General features: G+C 39.2%; 1 protein-coding gene across 1 annotated transcript in view; it reads right to left on the bottom strand.

Annotated features, from left to right (window-relative positions):
• fgd5a (FYVE, RhoGEF and PH domain containing 5a) overlaps positions 1–22362 on the bottom strand; it is a 250765-nt gene that overhangs the window by 48315 nt on the left and 180088 nt on the right. The window contains exon 16 of the mRNA XM_059944304.1: positions 21997–22122. Within this exon, the coding sequence (XP_059800287.1) occupies positions 21997–22122 (126 nt within the window). The remainder of the gene's footprint in view (positions 1–21996; positions 22123–22362) is intronic.

A 22362-nucleotide genomic window follows, 5' to 3' on the forward strand; every position in this document is an offset into this window, starting at 1 on the left:
ACTTCCCTCAATCTCAGGACTCTGCAGAGAGTGGTGCGGACAGCCCAGTGCATCTGTAAATGTGAACCTCCAACTATTCAGGACATTTACAGAGACAAGTGTGCAAAAAGGGCCCAAAGAATCATTGGGGACTCGTGTCACAAACTGTTACAACTGTTACCCTCTGGGAAATGGTACCGTAGCATATAAGCCAGGACCAACAGGCTCCGGACAGCTTCTTCCACCAGGCCATCAGACTGATGCAACTACCGTATATTTCTATGTTATACTGACTATCCAATTGTACATAATACTTATTATAAATTACTGCAATTGCACATTGCACATTTAGGTGGAGACATAACGTAAAGATTCTTACTCCTCATGTATATGATGGATGTAAGTAATAAAGTCAATTCAATTCTATGTCCATGCTGACCATCCATAGTAGTCTCGTTTACTCGCACTTGATCCATAGTCTTTTATGCCCTGGCAGTTCAAGTGCTTAGACAGATACTTCCCTCAATTCTACAAATCCAACCTGTCCAGTCTCTCCAGAAAACTAAAACACTTTATGCTAGCCAACATCCTGGTCAATCTCCAGTATTTCCTTCTGACACAATGTTCAGATATGGCCCAGGTGGGCGAGGGGGAGACAGGGAGAGAGAGGGAGACTGGCTGAAGTGGATCAACAGTGTACCATCAGTGGCTGGAATCTCTTCTGGCATTCAAAGGGGGACATGCCACAGGAGGATGACTGGATGCTATTGTGCGCAGTCTCTGCCCAAACCAATTGGGAGCTCCAGGATGTGGGATTGGATGAAGGAAAGCAGTGCAAGGTTGTCTCCAACTCCTGATTCAATCTGGCTGTTAAATTGGAGATGGAAACCAGATGAGAAGCTGGTTGTGGCACCCACAAGAAAACAGCAAGCCTTTCAAAAGAGGGATATGAACTATGGTGCTCAATCAGACATTATGTCCTGAGGGAAGCTGGGCAGCCTGAACACATGCTGAACCAGGAGGGTGGCAGTCCCACAAATCAACAGGGCCTTAGGGAGAGCAATAGAGTGGATAGCCTTGGAGAATTGACCCACAATGACCAGAATGGTAGCGTTTCCATTAGACAGGTGCAGACCAGTGAAGAAATCCACAGAGAACTGGGACCAAGTGCAGTGGGGCACAGGCAGTGGACATAGCAGACCCACAAAGTGCTAGCATGATATCTTGTTTTAAGCATGTGGGGCAGGCAGAGATGAAGTCGTGGACATCCTGGGACATAGATGGTCACCAAAATTGTCCCTTGATGAACTCCCAGGTCCACTGAATTCAGGATGGTCAACCAGACAAGAGATGTGACACCATTCCAACACTTTGGAGTGCACCTTAAAGGGGACAAACAGTCAGTTGGAGGTCCCCCACCTGGGCCTGGATCCAACTGTTGGGTGGCCTTCATCTCCACTTCTACTCCCTAAATCACCAGAGCAGCAATGCACAAGTGAGGAAGTATGGGCTCTGGACTGGCTTTGTCCTTAGACCCATCTAACTGCCAGAAGAGAGTATCAACCTTGCTGAAGATAGGTGAGGATGAAATTAAACCAGGTGAAGAGGGCATAACATGCTTGATGGGCGTTGAATCTCTTAGTGTCCCAAACGTAGGAGATATACTTGCAATCTATCCAAATCAAAAAATCAAATCAAATCTGCCCCTCCAGCTAATGTCGCCATTCTTCCAGAGCCTCCTTGACAGCCAGAAGTTCTCAGTTCTTAACATCGTAGTTACTCTTGGCTAGAGTTAAGGAAGGGCACAAGTGTGCAGCCAACTATCTGCAGACAGGCCTGAGAGAGTCCAGATCCTATGCTGCCATCTGATGCATCAAACTTAACAATGAATGGCTGGGATGTGTCTGGGTGTTTGCAACAATGGGGCAGTGGGGAAGCACAGCTTTAGTTCTGAGAGTACTTGGTCTGCTTCATTTGTCCAATTAAATCCTATAGAGGTCACCTGGTGAGTGCATTTATGGAGGCCACATAGAGCTGAAAGTTCAGATTAAGCGGTGATAAAGGTTTGCTAACCCCATGAAGCACCACACCTATTTGAGATAGGCACATGCTTCCCACATGCATAGGCTCCACTGTGGACTTGGTGCTGGAAATTCAGATGCTGATCTAAAGAGTAGGAAGCTCAAGATTCAAAGATTCAAAAATTCAAAGTATGTTTATTATCAAAGTATGCATGCACTCTACAACCTTGAGATTCATCTTCCCAGACAGTCACAAAACAAAGAAAACCCTGGAACTCATTCAAAGAAAAGCAGCCAACCACTCCTTCCACACACTCAACCCCGACACGCAAAAAAATGTGCAAATGGCAAAATAGTTTTAAAACAAGTGAAAAACAGTATAAAACACAAAAATCAAAAGAGTCAGGCATATTCAGTTCAGCTGAGTTCATTTCAATTTAGCTCTTTGTCATTTGTTATCTGCAGGCCACCCCATTCAAAATCACCCAAAATGGCAACAAAAAAAGGAACTAGAAAGACATTATAATATGTACTAAAGAATCCAATCCACAAACTGCATTGATTAAACCTTGTCCAAGACCCAGGACTCCAACACAATCCTGTGGCAGCATTGAGTGAGAGGGAGAGACAGATCATTAAAATGTAAGGATATCTTCCTCTAGGAGCAGCAAGTGAGAGGGAGAGAGGTGGACCGTCACATGCAGGGACCTTCCTCCAGCAGCAGCAAGTGAGAGGCTGATAGACGGTGCTGAACACCCACTCTCCTTCCATTCAAACCTTGTTGATTCAAACCTTCCTCAAAACTTCAATTGGCAAGACTGACAAGAAATTGAGTTGATCATGGGCTTGTGTCGCATTCTAGACTTCTTGGCCTCAAGGCCACATACTTCACCTGAAGCCTCAATAAAACACTCAAAGATAGCAAAGCGCCAGATCACTCAATTGGCTCGAAACTGCTCCACCAAAATGTATATCACAGGCTCCAAAAGTAGCAGAACACATTCAAAAGAAAAAAAATGCAAAAGAAGCAAAGGAGGTAGTTTGCGAACGGTCTGGAGGATGTTGCCCTTGATTGCATCATTCGCTGGCACTATTTTCTTCTGGCCAGGGACTTTCTTTCTCTGTGCCACTCAGTTACCTGCTGTTTTACTCGAATAGCTAGATTAATCACATCATCCAAACTGTCCTGCTCATCACAGAGTGCAATCTCATGTCAGACCCCTGCGTTTAGTCTGTGCTGCAAGGCTGTGATGAGGAATCTCGTATTTCATCCTGTCTCCACTGCACATGTGCCGAACTTAACATACCATCCCTCTACCTTGGCACATTGGATCAGCAGGCAGCCTCCTGATCCAGTACTAGATGGTCAAAAGCTCTCCTTAACTTTACAACAAAATGTTGAAATGAACGGGCAGTGAGTGAACCTTGCTCCCGTAGAGCGTTAAACGGGCTGAGTGGACCTCTATACAGGAGATTTACCACTTACACTAATTTATGCACATCATAAGCAAACTGACCAGGCTGGGTTTGGAAAGTCAGCTCACACTGGGTAATGAAATTCCTGCAGTCACCAGGGTATCTGTCCAGACAGACATACTTTATTGATCCTGAGGGAAATTGGGTTTCGTTGCAGTCGCAACAACCAAGAATAGTGTAGAAATACAGCAATATAAAACCATAAATAATTAAATAATAAGTAAATTGTGCCAAGTAGAAATAAGTCCAGGACCAGCCTATTGGCTCAGGGTGTCTGACACTCTGAAAGAGGAGTTGTAAATTTTGATGGCCACACGCAGGAATGACTTCTTATGATGTTCAGTGTTGCATCTTGGTGGAATGAGTTCAGTGGAGGAATACCTAATTCTGCTATGGTCACAGGATTCAGGGAATTATGGTTGATGTTGTTAGGCCAGCAGAACAAGAGGATCTCCAAGAACTGGGAGTGGGACTGATGTGGCCTAAGGCTGCTGAATTGTACTTGTCTGAGTGCTAATGGCTGTCAACTGACACTGGCTGTTGGCTGTAAGCTCATGGACCATGTCTGTGAGAGCAGAGATGGCTGCCACCTGATTCTCATTATCGGTGGTGAGCTACGGAACTGTTGCTATGATGGATGACATCTATTTCTCCACCTCAGACTGGGCTCGCTGAATTGAAATTATCTGTCGCATGGCTTCAGTCACTTCCCCCAACATAGAATGGATTGCCTGGAACTTCTCCCTTACCTGGCTAATAAACCTTGGGACCATGGTCAGCTGTTCTGTCTCTGCTGGGTCCACTTTCATGATTGAGATTTGCCGACACAATGTTTGGATATGGTTGAAGTGCAGAGAAAGAGTGAGACACTAAAGCAAGTTAAGTTCACTGACTTCAATGAGAACTGTTGCAGAATTTAAAAAAAAGCAATAAACACTGGTCCACAGGGCAGTTAACTAAAACCCTCTAACTGAAAGTTAAATGCTAACACTGTGGCTGGAAACAATAACTAAATACCACTCCTTTACAGCATCTGTCAAAATGGTAGTCATCTTTCCAGACAAAAAAAGAGGGTAAGCAGGGAACATAAAAGTTGCTGTGCTTTTAGTCAACTCAACAAAACTAGAATGAAAAGAGGGGAGTTAAGTACCATCATAATTAAACAGTGATTAGCTGGAATGTACATAGCCACGAGTGAGCTTGCCAACCCTGTTCTTCAGCCTGCCTGCACAGGTGCGTAAATCTCACAGCAAAATCCAGGTTGTGATGCTTTCCAACTATGTGGTGACCAGAATTGTACATTCCATTTATGATCCAAGCAATATCTTATGAAGTTGTCCCATAACACCCCCGCTGTTGTATTCTATGGCCTGTCTCATGAAGGAGTAGACATTCCGCATGCTGCTTTCACCATCAATTTTGTATTGCTGCCACTTTCCTGATTCTTCAACTTGTGTAGCAAGATCCCTCTATTTCTCAATGCTCCCTAAGGACTCTATAGGTCACTTGTTGAGTCTGATCATTATTTGTTCACCCAATGTGCGTCACCTCACCCTTATAAAGATTAAGTTCCATCTACCCATATTACCAACTGATCACTCTCATCCTATACCTAACTTTGTCCTTATTAACCACACCACCAATTTTTGTGTAATCTGCAAACATACTAATCATAAAATCTACATTCTTATACACACTCATTGGCCACTTTGTTATATATACCTGGACATTAATAAGAATTTCTAATTAGCATATCATGAAGCATAAAAGCATGCAGACATGGTCAAGAGGTTCAGTTGTGTTTAGTCAAACTATCAGAATGGGGAAGAAATGTGATCTAAGTGACTGTGGAAATTATGGAATGATTGTTAGTGCCAGTCAGGGTGGTTTGAGCATGGATAGAGTGGATAGCTAACACTTTTCCCCCAGGGTGGAAATGAGTAATATGAGAGGACATACTGCTCCTGTAAGGTGTGGCAGCTTCACAGTCTCACTGATGATGATATCTTTGGGAAGTGCACCTAGCTGTAGATCCTGACAAACTGGAGCATGAATTGGAGGTTCTCAAGATCCAATGGATACCTGAGGGCTTCATTGATGAGATGTTTATAAAGGTGGCCATGCCTAAGGTCCAGGCTTCAGATAAATGACTGACCATCAGGGGAGTAAGGGCAGTGGGCAGACAAAGCAAGATACCCCTGTGGCTATTCCCCTCATTTAACAGATACACCTTTTTAGATACTGTTGAAGGCAATGGTCTTTTAGGGGCTAGCAGCATCAGTCAGGTCTCTGGTACTGTGATTGGCTACAAGGCTCAGAGATAAAGCTGCAGTCAGACAAGGCAATAATGTGGAGACCATTGTGAGAGGGACAGACAGGAGATTCTGTGAGTGCAGAAAACATACCAAGATGGTGTATTGCTTCCTGTGTGCCCAGGTAAAGGATATCTTTCAGTGACTACAAAGAATTCTCGGACTCCGCCCTCCACATACGGACATGTAAGACATAGTATCTTTATGTCTGCCTTTAATCTCTCCCTTTTCCGACTTAAACTTTGAAATTTCAACTTTACTCAGTCGGATCTGTAGAGGTACAGTTATAATTATGGCTACTCTCAGAAGCACCAAAATAAATCTGGACCCGGGCAATGGGAAGCCCAAAACAGCTGACAAATTCTCGGAGGAACCCCCACCCCCCCACCCCCCCCCCCCCGCACCCGGGTGAAGAGACTGGAGTCCCAAATCAGCAGTATCGGCATTGAAATACTCAATAAAAAGAGAAATTTGAAGAAAAAGTTCACTCTCTGAGCCTTGATCTTGAAGAAGTTAGTCGAAATGCTGCCGATCTTTCTTCTCGTTTGGAAAAAGCCCAATAATGGATCATCGATCTCGAAGCTCGATCACGTTGGAATAATATTTGAATTGTTTGGTTAAAAGAGAAATCAGAATCGGCCGACACACTGGATTATTTCGCAAAAATGTTTCAGTCTTTATTTCTGGAGGTTTGTTTACAGCCTTCAGATATCGAAATGGCTCATTAGAATCGGCACTTTAAAGTCCCTGATCAAGGTAAAAACAGACACATTGTTGTGCGTTTTCTCCGTTTCAGAGACAAAGTCCGTATTATTAAGCTTGCGAGAAAAAAAAGCCTATTTCAGTATCAAGATTCAGAGATTCATTTTTTTGAAGATTTTCCACGCGAAATTGCTAAGAAGCGTGCTGGATTTGCATCGGTTATGAAACTAGCATATCAAAAAAAGCTTTTTCCATTGCTTCAGTACTCAGCTAAATTAAGGCTTTTTGTCAAAAAGTCTGGCGCTCATATTTTTGATGATCTAGCCAAAGCATTGCGTTTTATTAACTCTTTACCTGATGGATCTGATGACAACTCTGAAGCCTGAATGATATAGAATGGCTTGATTGTCGTGCGGTGTAAAGAGTGATGATGAGATTGGAAGATTTGATGGTTACAGAACTTCTTTACTTTAAAATGCATTTTTATCTCTGAAAAAGACTGGTTTGGATGGCTTTAACCTCAGAAGACATAGCGGGAGAACTGGTGATAGACTGTAGATAAGTCTGAACCATTTAGAATTTTTTCTCTGCAGCATTTAAATGAATTAATTGTTTTGTTTTTGTTTCGTATGCTTTTGTAAAGATGTTTTAAGTAATTATTTGGATTTCCTTATGTTTTAAAGATAGATTGGACAATTTAAAGATGGCAATTGTTTTTCATTTGTGCAAATATTTCAAGAACTGTTTTGGATGTGTTTTTCTTCCCTTATCTAATATTATGAAGGTTACTTTCAGACTAAAGGTCATTTTGTTTTACAAGAAAAACACTTTCCTTCCAAGTTAATTATATTGAGATATCTGCTGACTGTAATGACTGTCAGAGACAGAGATTACTTTTTTCACTTTAATTTTACTTAGGTAGGCGGAGTTTGTATTTGCATCTATGCTTCTCTTGGGGCTTGCACCGATTGATATCGACTTGTTTCTGGGCTTTGTACTTTGGGTGGGTTTTTTTCTTTTTTTATCCTCATTATGGAATACGCCAATTATTTTTATTGTTGTTCATCTCCACCATTTTCGCCTACCTTATCCTGACATGCATCTAACTACTCTTTTTAGATACAAAGTTCCATGATAGTATCTAAACAGTTAAACATTTTAACTTGGAATGTTTCTGGTTGGAATCATCCTACGTAAGAAAACATTTAATTAACCGATTCCAGCTTGATATAATCTTTGCTCAAGAGATGTATTTCAGGTTATGTGATAAAAATCAATTTTTTTAACTTTTGGAAGGTCCTCAGTTTCATGCAAACTCCCAGAGTAAAACTAAAGGTGTAAAACTAAAAACCATTGATTATTGTTTAATTGAGATCTGCAGACATATGCACCCTAGTGATAGAGAATACTCTTTTTTCTCAGATGTTCATAATAAATATTCAAGAATCATAGTTTTATAGTTGACCCTCGACTTTTATTTAATGTTCAGAAATGTGAGTATGATGCGATTGCTATCTCTGATCATGCTTCTTTAAACTTAATATTTGAACTGAAAGATGTTGTTTCTACCAGACCATTTTGGTGTTTTCCAGAACATTTATTACAAAGTTCAGAATTCGTTGAGTTTATTGAAGCTCAGATAAAAGAGTTTTTTTCTTTAATAATATAAGAAACATCTCAAAGGTAGCAATTTGGGATACATTAAAAGCTTATTTACGTGGTCAAATTATTTCGTATATAGCTAAACTGAAGAAACAAACAAGAATGGAATTAGATAAAATCTCTAAACAAATTAAAGAATTAGATTACATCAATGCAATCTCTCCAAATGTTGTTTCATTTAAAAGAGTAGAATTACAATCACGGTATAATTTATTACTAACATATCCTATTGAAGGATATTTGCTTAAATTGAAAAGTCAATTTTATACTTTTGGGGATAAAAACTATAAGCTCTTTTAGATTCCCAATTAAGAGCAGCCAGAGCTAAAAGACAAATTTTAAAGATTTGTAAAAATAATGGAGATAAAGCAAGTAACCATGAGGACAGTAATAATATTTTTAAATATTTTTACTCTGATCTTTATAAATCTCAATTTCCTGCAGATTCCTCCAAAATGAAGTCTTTTTTACATAAGATTAAATTTCCACAAATTTCTGTTGCAGATCAACAGATGCCTGAGCATGAAATTCAGAAAGCAATTTTATCAATACAGTCAGGTAAAGCTCCTGGACTTGATGGTTATTTGGTAGGATTTTTTAAAAAAATTGAAAGATTACTTTCTCATTATCTTTTGGAAATATCTCATGAATCCTTTGAGAAGGGTAATTTGCCACCTTTTTATGAAACACCTGTTTCCTTAATTCTTAAAAAAGATAAAGATCTTGTTGAATGTTCATCATATAGACCTATTTCGCTATTAAATGTGGATGCAAAAATTCTCTCTAAAATAATGGCCTCGCTTGGAAAATATTTTAACTAAAATCATCTCTATGGATCAAACGGGCTTTATTAAAGGACGTTACTCTTTCTCTAACGTTTGGAGATTGATGAACATTATATATTCATCATTATCTAAGCAACCTCAATGTGTTATCTCTCTCGATGCAAAAAAAGGCTTTTGATAGAGTTGAGTGGCTATATTTGTTTAAAGTATTAGTATTACAAAGTATTAAAAAAATTATAAAGTATTATAAGTATTTAGAAAAGTATTAAAATATTAGAAAAATTTGGTTTTGTTAATAATTTCAAAAGGTGGATTCAAATTATTTATAAGAATACTATTGCCACTGTCATTACTAATAACTGCAGGTCTCCTTTTTTCTCACTTTCTCGTGGTACTAGACAGGGATGTCCATTAAGCCCTTTATTATTTAATCTTGTATTGGAGCCTTTAGCTATAACATCATGTGAAGCTAAAAATATTCATGGCATCTCTATGAATGGAACCATGCATAAAACTTCTCTTTATGCAGATGATCTTTCAGTTTTTATTTCGAATCCTGAGGAATCAATTCCTAATCTTTTGGAAACACTTAAGGATTTTGGTAAATTTTCAGGATTTAAACTTAACATGAATAAAAGTGAATTGTTTCCATTAACTGTCCATGTTAGTATATATAATGATATTCCTTTTAGAATTGTAAATACATCTAGATACTTAGGTATTATAATTACGAAAAAATACAAAGATATTTACAAAGCTAATATAGTTCCTTTAATGGACTCCATGAAACAACTATTTTCTAGATGGAATCCACTTACTCTTTCTTTAATAGGTCATATCCATGCTGTGAAAATGATGATTTTACCTAGATTTTTATATATTTTCCACAATAGACCTATCTTTTTAATTAAAAAAAAATTTGATCAAATTGACTCTCTTATTTCTTCCTTTATTTGGAACAATAAGAGATCATGAATTTACAAGTATCATTTACAAAACTCTAAAAAAGATGGTGGACTTGCTCTTCCTAATTTAAGACTGTACTATTGGGCTGTAAATATTAGATGATTATGTTTTTGGTTATACTGGCTCGATAAGAACCAAAAACCATTATGGATTGATTTGGAATTAAAAGCTGTTAAACAATTTCATTTAACTTCAGTATTAGGAGCTCCATTACCTTTACAGCTCTCTAAAATTCCAAATTTAATGCTTTACCTGGTTATTAAACAAGCTTTATGGATTTGTGTTCAGTTCGTAATTTTTTAAAATTTTAAACAATTTAAGTTGTCTAATTATTTATATCGAAACTTTTCATTTAAACCTTGAATAACTGACCCCATTTTTCTCCTATGGAGAAATAAAGGGATCCGTTTTACAGATTTATTTTGTGATGGTTGATTGATGACTTTTGAAGCATTAATTAACAAATATTCTCTCACTCATACAGATTTTTTGCAATATTTTCAGGTTAGACATTTTTTACAACAATATTTACCTAAGTTTCCATTTTTATAAGAATCTGATTTGTTGGATACCATTTTGAAGTTGAATCCTTTAGTGAGAGGTTCCATTAGCAGAATTTATAATTTATTTTTGTCACAAAAAGAGAACCTACCACTAAAGATTAAACAAGATTGGGAGAGAGAACTTAGCATGACCTTCGTAAATGAAGATTGGCTTCAAGTTTTGAAAAACGTAATTTCTTCTTCTATATATGCCAACCACTGTTTAATTCAATTTAAAATTGTTCACCATTATTATTTAACAAAGGAGAGACTATCTAAAATATTTCCTAGTATAGACAACTACTGCGATAGATGTAAAACTGAAGTAGCTACTCTGTCACATATGATCTGGTCATGTTCTTCATTAAAATTGTTTTGGAAATCTTTATTTTCTACTATTTCTAAAACTCTGAAAATTAATTTACAACCTAATACAAACCCCATTTCCAGAAAAGTTGGGATATTTTCCAAAATGCAATAAAAACAAAAATCTGTGATATGTTAATTCACGTAAACCTTTATTTAACTGACAAAAGTACAAAGAAAAGATTTTCAATAGTTTTACTGACCAACTTAATTGTATTTTGTAAACATACTCAAATTTAGAATTTGATGGCTGCAACACACTCAACAAAAGTTGGGACAGAGTTAAAATAAGATAGAAAAGTGCACAGAATATTCAAGTAACACCGGTTTGGAAGACTCCACATTAAGCAGGCTAATTGGTAGAAGGTGAGGTATCATGACTGGGTATAAAAGCAGCGTCCATCAAAGGCTCAGTCTTTGCAAGCAAGGATGGGTCGTGGCTCACCTCTTTGTGCCAAAATTCATGAGAGAATTGTTAGTCAGTTCAAAAGGAATATTTCCCAATGCAAGATTGCAGAGAATTTAGGTCTTTCAACATCTACATTACATAATATTGTGAAAGGATTCAGAGAATTCAGAGGCATTTCAGTGCATAAAGTGCAAGGTCAGAAACCACTGTTGAATGCGCGTGATCGTCGAGCCCTCAGGCGGCACTGCCTAAGAAACCGTCATGCTACTGTGACAATTATAGCCACCTGGGCTCGGGAGCACTTCGGAAAACCATTGTCACTTAACACAGTCCGTCGTTGCATCCAGAAATACAACTTGAAACTGTATTACACAAGGAGGAAGCCATACATCAACTCTATGCAGAAACGCTGGTGAGTTCTCTGGGCCCAAGCTCATCTCAGATGGACCGAAAGACTATGGAACCGTGTGCTGTGGTCAGATGAGTCCACATTTTAGCTAGTTTTTGGAAAAAACAGGCATCGAGTTCTCCATGCCAAAGATGAAAACGACCATCCTGATTGTTATCAGCGAAAGGTGCAAAAGTCAGCATCTGTGATGGTATGGGGGTGCATCAGTGCCCACAACATGGGTGAGTTGCATGTATGTGAAGGTACCATTGACTCTGAGGCGTATATTAGGATTTTAGAGAGACACATGTTGCCATCAAGGTGACATCGCTTCCCGGGACGTCCATGCTTATTTCAGCAGGACAATACCAGACCACATTCTGCATGGGCTACACAGCGTGGCTTTGTAGTCACAGAGTGCGTGTGTTTGACTGGCCTGCTGCCAGTCCAGATCTATCTCCTATTGAAAATGTATGGCGCATCATGAAGAGGAGAATCAGACAACGGAGATCACGGACTGTTGAGCAGCTGAAGTCTTATACCAAGCAGAATGGACAAAATTTCCAATTGCAAATCTACTACAATTAGCATCCTCAGTTCCAAAACAATTAAAAAGTGTTATTAAAAGGAAAGGTGATGTAACACAATGGTAAAATGCCTCTGTCCCAACTTTTGTTGACTGTGTTGCAGCCATCAAATTCTAAATTTGTGTATATTTACAAAATACAATTGAGTTGGTCAGTAAAACTATTGAAAATCTTTTCTTTGTACTTTTGTCAGTTAAATAAAGTTTCACCTGAATTAACGTATCACAGATTTTTGTTTTTATTGCATTTTGGAAAATATCCCTTTTCTGGAAATGGGGTTTGTAGATTGACTGTTCTATTTGTAATAGTTCTGCATCATATTCATGGTATTTCATCTTCAGATCAATATGTTATTGCATTTGTTACACTACTGGCAAAAAGGGCTATTTTATTAAAATGGAAAGATATCTCTTCCCCTGCATTAATTGAATGGTTCTCTCAAGTAATATTATGTCTCAGTTTGAAAAAAAATTAGAAGAATTTTTGATCCTCGATTCGATTTTGAGAGAAGGTGGGGTTCTTTTGCCAAATATTATCATTTAATTTGAATTATTCTATATGGTTTCCTTCCAATTTTATATTTTTTATAAATATGAATTGGCGGTTGATGACTCTTTTTTTAATATATTTAGATGATGGTCAAATGTATTGCTCCGGGGGGTTGATTCCTAATGGGTTTTTTTTTCTAGTTAGTCAGGATTCCCAATGTGAATCAAATTGTTCCAACTTATTATTAACAGATGTTGTTATCTTCTCCATTTTATAAATGTCCAGTGTAATTTCCATCATGCATTTAAGGTTGGGCTCTCCTGTGATAACCATTTCCTAGTAAGCCTCTTTTTACCCACCACCAGCAGTATTTTCATTAAATATTTATCTCTTTTCAACCTTTCTTGAGGTATATACCCAAAATATATGGTCTTACTTTCTAAGGGTATTTCACATTTAAAGATGTCTTGTAGGGCATTGTCTATCCCACTCCAATCGTCTTTGATAACAGGGCGTTCCCAGAAAATATGATAATGGTTTGTATTTTGATTTCCACAATTTCTCCAGCAAATGGGGAGGTTACAACCATAATGGGATTTCTGAGAGGGTGTAGTAAAAATAACTTATCAAGTTTTTCCATCCGAACTCCCTCCATTTCTGTGAACTGGTACACTTCCATTGATACCTCTATATTGTTGTCCATTCTTCCTCAGATGTAATTATCCCTCCTTCCTTCTCCCATTTTGTTTTAATGTATGAAGTCGAATATGCTTTCAGATTTGACAAACCCTTATACATGCTTGAAATGATTCTACTACCATTATCTGAATTATATGCTTTACTAAATAGCTCTATCAAACACATTCTTGCCTTGGTTACATTTTTAACTGTCCTATTAACATATTGTCGCATCTGTAAATATGGATAAAAATCTTGTTTTTCTAGTAAGTGTTTCTCTTCAAGCATTTCAAAACTGAACAGTGTTCCTTTTCTCATTATATTGCAAAGAACTGTTATTCCTTTAGCTGTCCAGTCCTTAAATCTAGCATCCAGTTTATTTGGCATAAAATCCGAGTCATACAGTATGCACCCCATTTAAGAATTACAATATCTCCCTCCTGTTTATATTCTTTTATAATAGTTTGCCCTCAAGTTTTCTTATATACGTGAGGAATCAGAAGGATGAGCGTGGTTCTGAGTTGTGTAAATTTGAATGCAAGGAATATTGTAAGACAGAAGGTAGGGTGAAGATACGTCTCTACTAAAGGAGGTGTAAGGCACCCCTTCACTCTGCTAGCTGACAGGTTACCTTTGGGCAAGGTCTAGCATCTGCTTAGGCACACCCCCTCCCCAGTCAGAGTCATATAAAGCCATGGAGGCAGCTGGTGGATGGTCATATAAACAGCTACTACTTATCATGTCCTGATTATACAAACACTAATGCCAGGCAGATAATCTCTGAAGAGTATTGATAATGGCTGGGGATACCCATCTTGTAAAGACACTGCCCAGAAAAAGGCAATGGCAAACTACTTTTGTAATACAAATTGCCCAGGATAATCATGATCATAAAAAGACCACGATCAACTGCATCATATGACATGACACATAACGAATAAGCAATTCTAAGGAAGGCAGATGAGCTTAGGGCATAGATCAGCATGTGGAATTATGACATTGTAGCCATTAGTGAGACTTGCTTGCAGGAGAGGCAGGACTTGTAGTACAATGTTGCAGGTTTCCATTGTTTTAGACGTGATCGCATAGGGGGAATTAAAGGGGCATTACTAGTCAGGGAAAATGTCATGGCGGTGCTTAGTCAGGACAGACTGGAGAACTCATCTAGTGAGGCTTTATGGGTAGAACTGAGGAATAAGAAAGATATGACTATGTTAATTGATTATCTTATAGACCACCCAACACTCCAAGGGATTTAGAAGAACAAATCTGTAGAGAGATTGCAAGCTGTTGCAAGAAACATAAAGTTGTGATAGTAGATGATTTTAATGTTCTGCACATTGACTGAGATTCCCACACTATAAAAGGGTTGGATATGAAAGAGTTTGACAAATATGTTCTGGAATATTTTCTTAATAAGTACACAGAAGTCCCAACCAGAGGGAGCGTGATACTGGATCTCCTGTTATGGAAATGAGACAGGGCAGATGACAGAAATTTGTGTGCGGGGGGGGGGGGGGACACTTTGCACCTGGTGATCATGCCATTTGTTTCAAGCTAATTATGGAAAAAGATAGGTGAAAATTCTAAAATCATGAAAAGCCTTTTTTGATGGTAGCAGAAAGGATCCAGCAAGTGTGGAACGGGACAGATTAGTTTTCTGGCAAAGGTGTACTTGGTCAGTGGAAGGCCTTCAAAAGTGAAATTTTGAGAGTAGAGTTTTGCATGTTCCTATCAGAATAAAAGACAAGGATAACAGGTTTAGGGAATCTTATTTCCAAGAGATATTGAGACTCTAGTTGAGAAAAAAAAGTGCATAGTACCTACCTATAGGTAGGTAGGAAGAAATGAGGTACTTGAAGAGTATAAGAAATGCAAGAGGACACTTAAGAAGGAAATCAGGAAGGCTAAAAGAAGGCATAAGGTTGCTCTTGCAGACAAGGTGAAGGAGAATATTAAGAGCTAAAGGATAGCAAAGGACAAAATATAAAATTGATCCTCTGGAAGATCAGAATGAGATGGAGATCTTCTTTGCATCTGTATTTACTTGGGAGATGGACACAGAGTATATAGATTTAAGTCAATGCAGCTGCAAGGATGTCTGGGGCAAATTATTGTGAATAAATCCCCAGTGCCTGACAATGTTCAGACCCTCTGTAAGACTAGAGCAGAAATTGCAGGGGCCCTAGCAGAGATATTTAAAACATCCTTAGCCATGGCTCAGGTGCCTGAGCACTAGAGGATAGCTAATGTTGTTCCATTGCTTAAGGAAGGCTCTAAAAATAAAGCAGGAAACTGTAGGCTGGGGAGCCTGACATCAGCAGTGCGGAGGTTCTTGGAAGGCATTTTAAGGATGGGATATATATGTATTTGGATATACAAGGATTGATTAGGGATGGTCAATATGGTTTTGTGCATGCTAAGGCATGTCTAACCAATCTTATAGAGTTTTTCAAGGAAGTTACTAAGAAAGTTAATGAAGGCAAGGCAATGGCTGTTTTCTACATGGACTTCAGCAAGGCCTTTGACAAGATCCTGTATGGAAGGATGGCCAAGAAGGTTCAGTCATTTGGCATTCAAGATGAGGCAGTAAATTGGATTAGACATAGGCTTCACAGAAGAAGCCAGAGAGTAGTTGCCTCTTTTACTGAAGGCCTGTGATTAATGTTGTGCCACAGTGATTTTTAAGCTGGACAAAAGATTTCAAAAATGCCAGATGCAAATGAATGGAGACAAGTGTGAGATATTGCAGTGTGAGAGGACCAGCCAGGATAGATCTTACACAGTGAGTGGTAGTACATTGAGAAGTGCAGTAGAACAAAGGGATCTGGGTATACAGACGCACAACTCTTTGAAAGTGTGCCCCAGGTATTTAGGGTCATAAAGAAATCTTTTGGCACATTAACCCTTATAAATCAATGTATTGAGTACAGGAGTTGGGATGTTATGTTGAAATTGTATAAGGCGTTGGTGAGGCCTAATATGCAAAATTGTTCCGGTTTTGGTCACTTATCTACAGGAAAGATGTAAATAAGTTTGAAAGAGTGTAGTGAAAATTTACAAGGAGTTTGCTGAGGCTTGAGGATCTGAGTTCTAGGGAAAGGTTAAATAGGTTAGGACTCTATGCCCTAAAACGTAAAAAATGGAGCAGAGATAGTGATTGTGATATACAAAATTATGAGGGGTAGAGATAGGATAAATGCAAACAGGCTTTTTCCACTGAGGTCATGGGTTAAGGGTGAAAGGTGAAATAATTAAGGGGACCATGAGGGGGAACTTCTTTATTCAGTGGTTGGTGAAAGTGTGGAATGAGCTCTCAGCACCAGTGCTGGATGTGGGGTTGATTTCAATATCTAAGAGAAATTTGGATAGATACTTAGATGGGAGGGGTATAGAGGGCTATGGTCAGTGGAGGTTGATGGACCTAGGCAAATGGATGGTTCAGCACAGACAAGACAACACGTTGGGGTCTATTTTTCTGCTGTAGTGTAGTATGATTCTATGTGCTTATTAAGTCTCTTAAATGTTCCTAATGTATCTGCTCTACCACAACCCTCAGCAGTATTGTGTGTGTGTGTGTGTGTGTGTGTGTGTGTAAAAAACCTGGAATGAAGTCTCTAGCAATCCACTCTGTCTATCCCTCATATCACCTACACACCTCTATTGATATCTCTCATTCTCCTTTATTCAAAAGAAAAAATCCCTAACTCACTCAACCCATCCTCATAAGATATGCTCTCTAATTTAGGCAGGATTCTGGTAAATCTCCTCCATACCCTCTCCAAAGCTTTTGTATCCTTAATGGCAACCATAAATGAACACAGTACTCCCCATGTGGTCTAACCAGGTTATGGAGTTGCAGTAGCCAGAGGTTGTTGTATACCTTGATAGAATTGACACACTGTAAGTAGACATTGGATGAAAACCTACAGAATGATTACAGGCGAGTTGGATAAAAATTTAAAATGGAGGACCTCGAGATGCTATAAGACTTCTCACAGGTTGGCGATGCTTGCTTAAAAGGAGAGCTTTGCAGGCGTTCGGGCTTTTTCCGGTGGCCCAATCAGAGGCAGGAGCAGGGCACAGCAATGAGGTTTCTTGCAAACTGGCAATGCTTGTTTAAAAGTACAGAAAGCCATTGTTAGGAGCAGGCCAGTGGTCTCTGACTTTGGCTCAAAGGAGGACTCAGCTCAAAAGAGGCATTGGCTCTAGGTAAGCTTCTTTATTTTTCTCTTACTATACCTGGTGTAATAAATGGTTGTTGCATGCCGGATGTTGGAATCCAGAGTCATCCAGGGAACTACATCTGTGTGAAGTGCATCCAGCTGCAGCTCCTTGAAGACTGTGTTAGGGATCTGAAGTAACAGATGGTGACCTTTGGCTTGTATGGGAGAGAGAGGAGATAATCGATCAGAGATACAGGGAAGTAGTCACCCCATAGCTGCAGGAGGCAAGTAGCTGGGTGACTGTCAGGAGAACTGGAAATATGAATAGGCAGTTAGCACAGAGCTCTTCTGTGGCCATTCCCTCAAAAATAAGTTATCTGCTTTGGATACTGTTGTGGGGGATGACATCCAGGGTGTGCCATGGAGATAGGGTTACTGGTATTGAGCACAGGTCCATGGTGCAGAAGGGAAAGAAGGAGAAGAGGGGAACTGTAGAGATAGGGGACTCAATCGTCAGGGGAATGGACAGGAGATTCTGTGGACGTGAATGGGACACACGAATTATATGTTGCCTCCCAGGTGCCAGGAACAGAGAATCAGGGACACCTCAAACTGCGTCCACAGCATTTTGAAGAGGGATGGAAAGCAACCAAATGTCTTGATCCATGTAGGAAAAGAAAAGAGGTCCTGAAAAGAGAATCTAGAGAGCTGGGTAGAAAGCTGAGAAGCAGGACCTCCAGGATAGTAATTTCTAGATTGCTGCCTTTCCCATGCACCAGTGAGGGTAGAAACAGGATGATATGGCAGATTGAAGCATGGCTGAGAAGCTGGTGCAGGGGGCAGGGCTTCAGGTTCTTGGATCATTGGAATCTCTTTTGGGGAAGGTATGACCTGTACAAAAATGACAGGTTGCACTGAACACAAGAGGGACTGATATTCTTGCGGGCCGGCTTGTTAGAACTTTTGGGAAGGGTTTAAACTAATATGGCAGGGGTGCAGGAGGCAGACTAATGGATGGTTAAAAAAAAAACAAAGATAGCCTGTAGTCAGACTGTCAGGAAGGGCAGGCAAATGATAGGACATAATTGCAGGCAACAGGGTGAGTATCAGTGCATTAGGGATGCAGAATCAAAAAGGGTAGAAGATATAATTATCAAACTGTTATACAAGGAGTGATTGATAAGTTCGTGGCCTAAGGTAGAAGGAGATGAATTATATGTACCGCAGGTCAACTCTTTGAGTGATTATGCAGTAAGTTTGAAGTTAATAATGCATCTCATTCTACCTTAGGACACAAGTTTATCAATCACCCCGATGAATTATTAACTAATGAGTTATTAACTTCAAACTTTCTGCATAATCACTCAAAGAGTTGACCTGCAGTGCATGTAATGAGAGCTGTATAACTCACCTCCTTCTACTTTAGGCCAACAAACTTATCAAACACCCCTGCTGTGGACACTTTCTGGAGGTCCAAGATCCATATGCTCCACTACTGTTGGACTAAGTGTGTAAATGTAGGAGGGGACTATGTTGAAAAATAAATATGCTAGGTTTTCAAAAATTGACTCCTTCTACCTTAGGCTCTCTGGTAAAGAATGGCATCAAATCAGTAGAAAGGTGATACATAGGATCAGAAAATGTTGAGTCCTTCTGGGTTGAATTAAGCAACTGCAAGGGTAAAAGGACCCTGATGGCAGTTATATACAGGCCTCCCAACAGTAGCTGGGATGTGGACCACAGATTACAACAGGGGATAGAAAAGACGTGTCAAAAGGGCAATGTTATGATAGTCATGGGAGATTCTTAACATGTAGGTCAATTGGGAAAATCAGGTTGGTAATGGATCTCAAGAGAATGAGTTTGTTCAACACCTATAAGATGGCTTCTTAGAGCAGTTTGTTGTTTAGCCTACGAGAGGATCAGCTATTCTGAATTGGATGTACTGTCATGAACCAGATGTGATTCGGGAGCTTAAAGCAAAAGAACCCTTAGGAGGCAGTGATCATAATATGACTGAGTTCAACTTGAAATTTGATAGGGAGAAAGTAAAGTCTGAAGTAGCTGTATTTCAGTGGAGTAAAAAAAAAATTACAGTGGTATGAGAGAGGAGTCAGCCAAAGTAAATTGGAAGGAGATGTTGGCAGGGATGGCAGCAGAGCAGTAATGGCATGAGTTTCTGTGGGAAAATGAGGAAGGTGTAGGATAAATGTATTCCAAAAACAAAGAAATACCCAAATGGCAAAATAGTACAACCACAGCTGACAAAGGAAGTCAAAGCTTCCTTTGAGCAAAGTAAGAGTAAAAGAGAGCAAAAATTAGCAGGAAGACAGGATTGGGAAGTTTTTAAAAACCTACAGAGAGCAAGTACAATAGTCATTAGGAGGGAAAAAAATTAAATATGCAAGTAAGCTAGCAAACAATATCAAAGTGGATAGTAAAAGTTTTATGAAGTATATAAAAATTAAGAGAGATGAGAATAAATATAGGCCCACTAGAAAATTAGGTTGAAGAAATAATAATGGGGGACAAGGAGATGGCAGATTAACTAAATGAGTACTTTGTATCAGTCTTCACTGTGGAAAATACTGGCAGTATGCCAGATGTGGAAGGATGTGAAGGAATAGAATTGGGTGCAGTTACTATTACAAGGGAGAAAGTGCTCAAAAAGATGAAAAACCTCAGGGTACATACATCACCCAGACCAGATGAACTGTGCCCTCAGGTTCTGAAAGAGGTAGTGGTAGAGATTGTGGTGACATTAGAAATTATCTTTAAAAAATCATTGGATTCCAGTCATGCCGGCAGACTGGAAAATTGAAAATGTCACTCTATTCTTTAAGAAAGGAGGAAGGCAATAGAAAGGAAATTATAGACCAGTTAGCCTGACCTCAGTGGTTGGGAAGATGTTAAGAGTCAATTGTTAAGGATAAGGTGATGGAGTACTTTGTGACACAGGACAAGATAGGACAAAGTCAGCATGGTTTTCTTAAGGGAAAATCTTGCCTGATGAACCTGTTGGAATTCTTTGAGGAGATTACCAGTAGGATAGATGAAGAGGATGCAGTGGATGAAGAGGATGCAGTGGATGTTGTATATTTGGATTTTCAGAAGACCTTTGACAAGGTACAACAGATAAGGCTGCTTACCAAGTTAAGAGCCCATGGTATTTTAGTAGAGTTACTAGCATGATTAAACTTTATAAGGATCATATCATGAGACCAGGGGCAACATGTTTCTGTTAGTGTGAAGTCTAGATAAAGCATGTGCAGGGAACCTTATCTCCAAGAAATATTGAAGCTCTGGTTAGGAAAATGAAGGAAGTATACATGCTTTTAGCTAGCTAGGTATGAATAAACATTACAGCACAATGAAGGTTCTTTGTATTATGATGAAGATAACCCACTCTAAGATCAATCTAAACCACAATTTTTCTATCATCTATGTGCCAATCTAAGAGTTTCACAAATGCCTTTAATTTATCTGCCTCTACTGCCTACCCTGACAGCATGTTTCATGCACCCACCAATCTCTGTGTGTAAAACAGTACCTCTGACATCTCTCATAGTTTCCTCCAATCACCTTAAAATTATCTGTCCTCATAGTAGCCATTTCCACACTGGGAAAAAGTCTCTGGCTACCCACTTGATCCATGTCTCTTATCATCTTGTATATCTATATCAAGTCACCTCTCATCCTCTGTCTCTCCAAACAGAAAAACTCTAGCTCACTTAGCTTTTACTCATAAAATATGCTCTCTCATCCAGGCAGCATCCTGGTAAATGTTCTCTGCGCCCTCTATAATGAGACAACTAAAAGTGAACACAATATTTTAAGTATGGTCTAACCAGGGTTTAATAGAGTTGTAACATTGCCTCATGGCTCCTGAACTCAATGAACATAAAATGTTTAAGAATAGGTTAAGACGAAAATCAAGGCAAAAAGAGAATATGAGGTTGACTTGGCCGGCAGAATTAAGGCAAATCACAAGAAGTTCTTCAATTATATTGACAGTTAAAGAGAGACTAGGTCCTCTTAAAGACTATTAAGGCTGCCTACGTGTAGATCTACAGGAGATTACCAAATATTTTAGTGTCTATTTCTCTTCACTGTTTACAAATGAGAATATCATAGATTTCAAAGAAATGAGGGTATAATAGTGAGAACATATTACAGGAAGGAGAAATTGTAGCTTGAAGCACATTACAATTGGCACATCTTCAATACTGACCATGTGCACGGCTGGACCTTATGGGGAAAAAACTGCAGAAGTCCTTGGGGACTTGTTGTGCTGTGTGTGATTATGCCATTCTCTGTCAGTGTGTTGAGGGTGAGGACTAGGTATGTGAAGGGTTACAGGTTAGAACTTGCATTCCCACGTTATACGTAAGGACTTGGTTGTAAGAGATGGACTTGCCTTCCTACACGTATTACACATGAGGACTGGGGTTTTGACAGATGGACATACCTTCCCACAAGTGTTACAATGCAGGCGACTCCATGGGAGGGTGAAACCAACTGTGCACAGCATACACATCAGCACATGGGAAGCAGGGATGAGCACAGGCGCTGTGCTTCCCAGGCAACTGTTCACCTACACAAGGAGAAAGACAAACACAAGTACAAAGATGACATATAATGTTGCAATTTTGAGACTCCCCATCACACACCATTTCTGCCACAGGACTTTTCTCTTTGGAGCGTAGAAGAATGAGAGGGGACTTGATAGAGGTCTACAAAATTATGAGAAGCACAGATAGGGTGGATAGTCAGTACCTGTTTCCCAGGGCACCAACATATGTACATATTACATATGTCCCAGGGCATATGTACA

The sequence above is a fragment of the Hypanus sabinus genome, chromosome 19 (assembly GCF_030144855.1).
Source record: "Hypanus sabinus isolate sHypSab1 chromosome 19, sHypSab1.hap1, whole genome shotgun sequence".
In the NCBI taxonomy this organism is placed as follows: domain Eukaryota; kingdom Metazoa; phylum Chordata; class Chondrichthyes; order Myliobatiformes; family Dasyatidae; genus Hypanus; species Hypanus sabinus.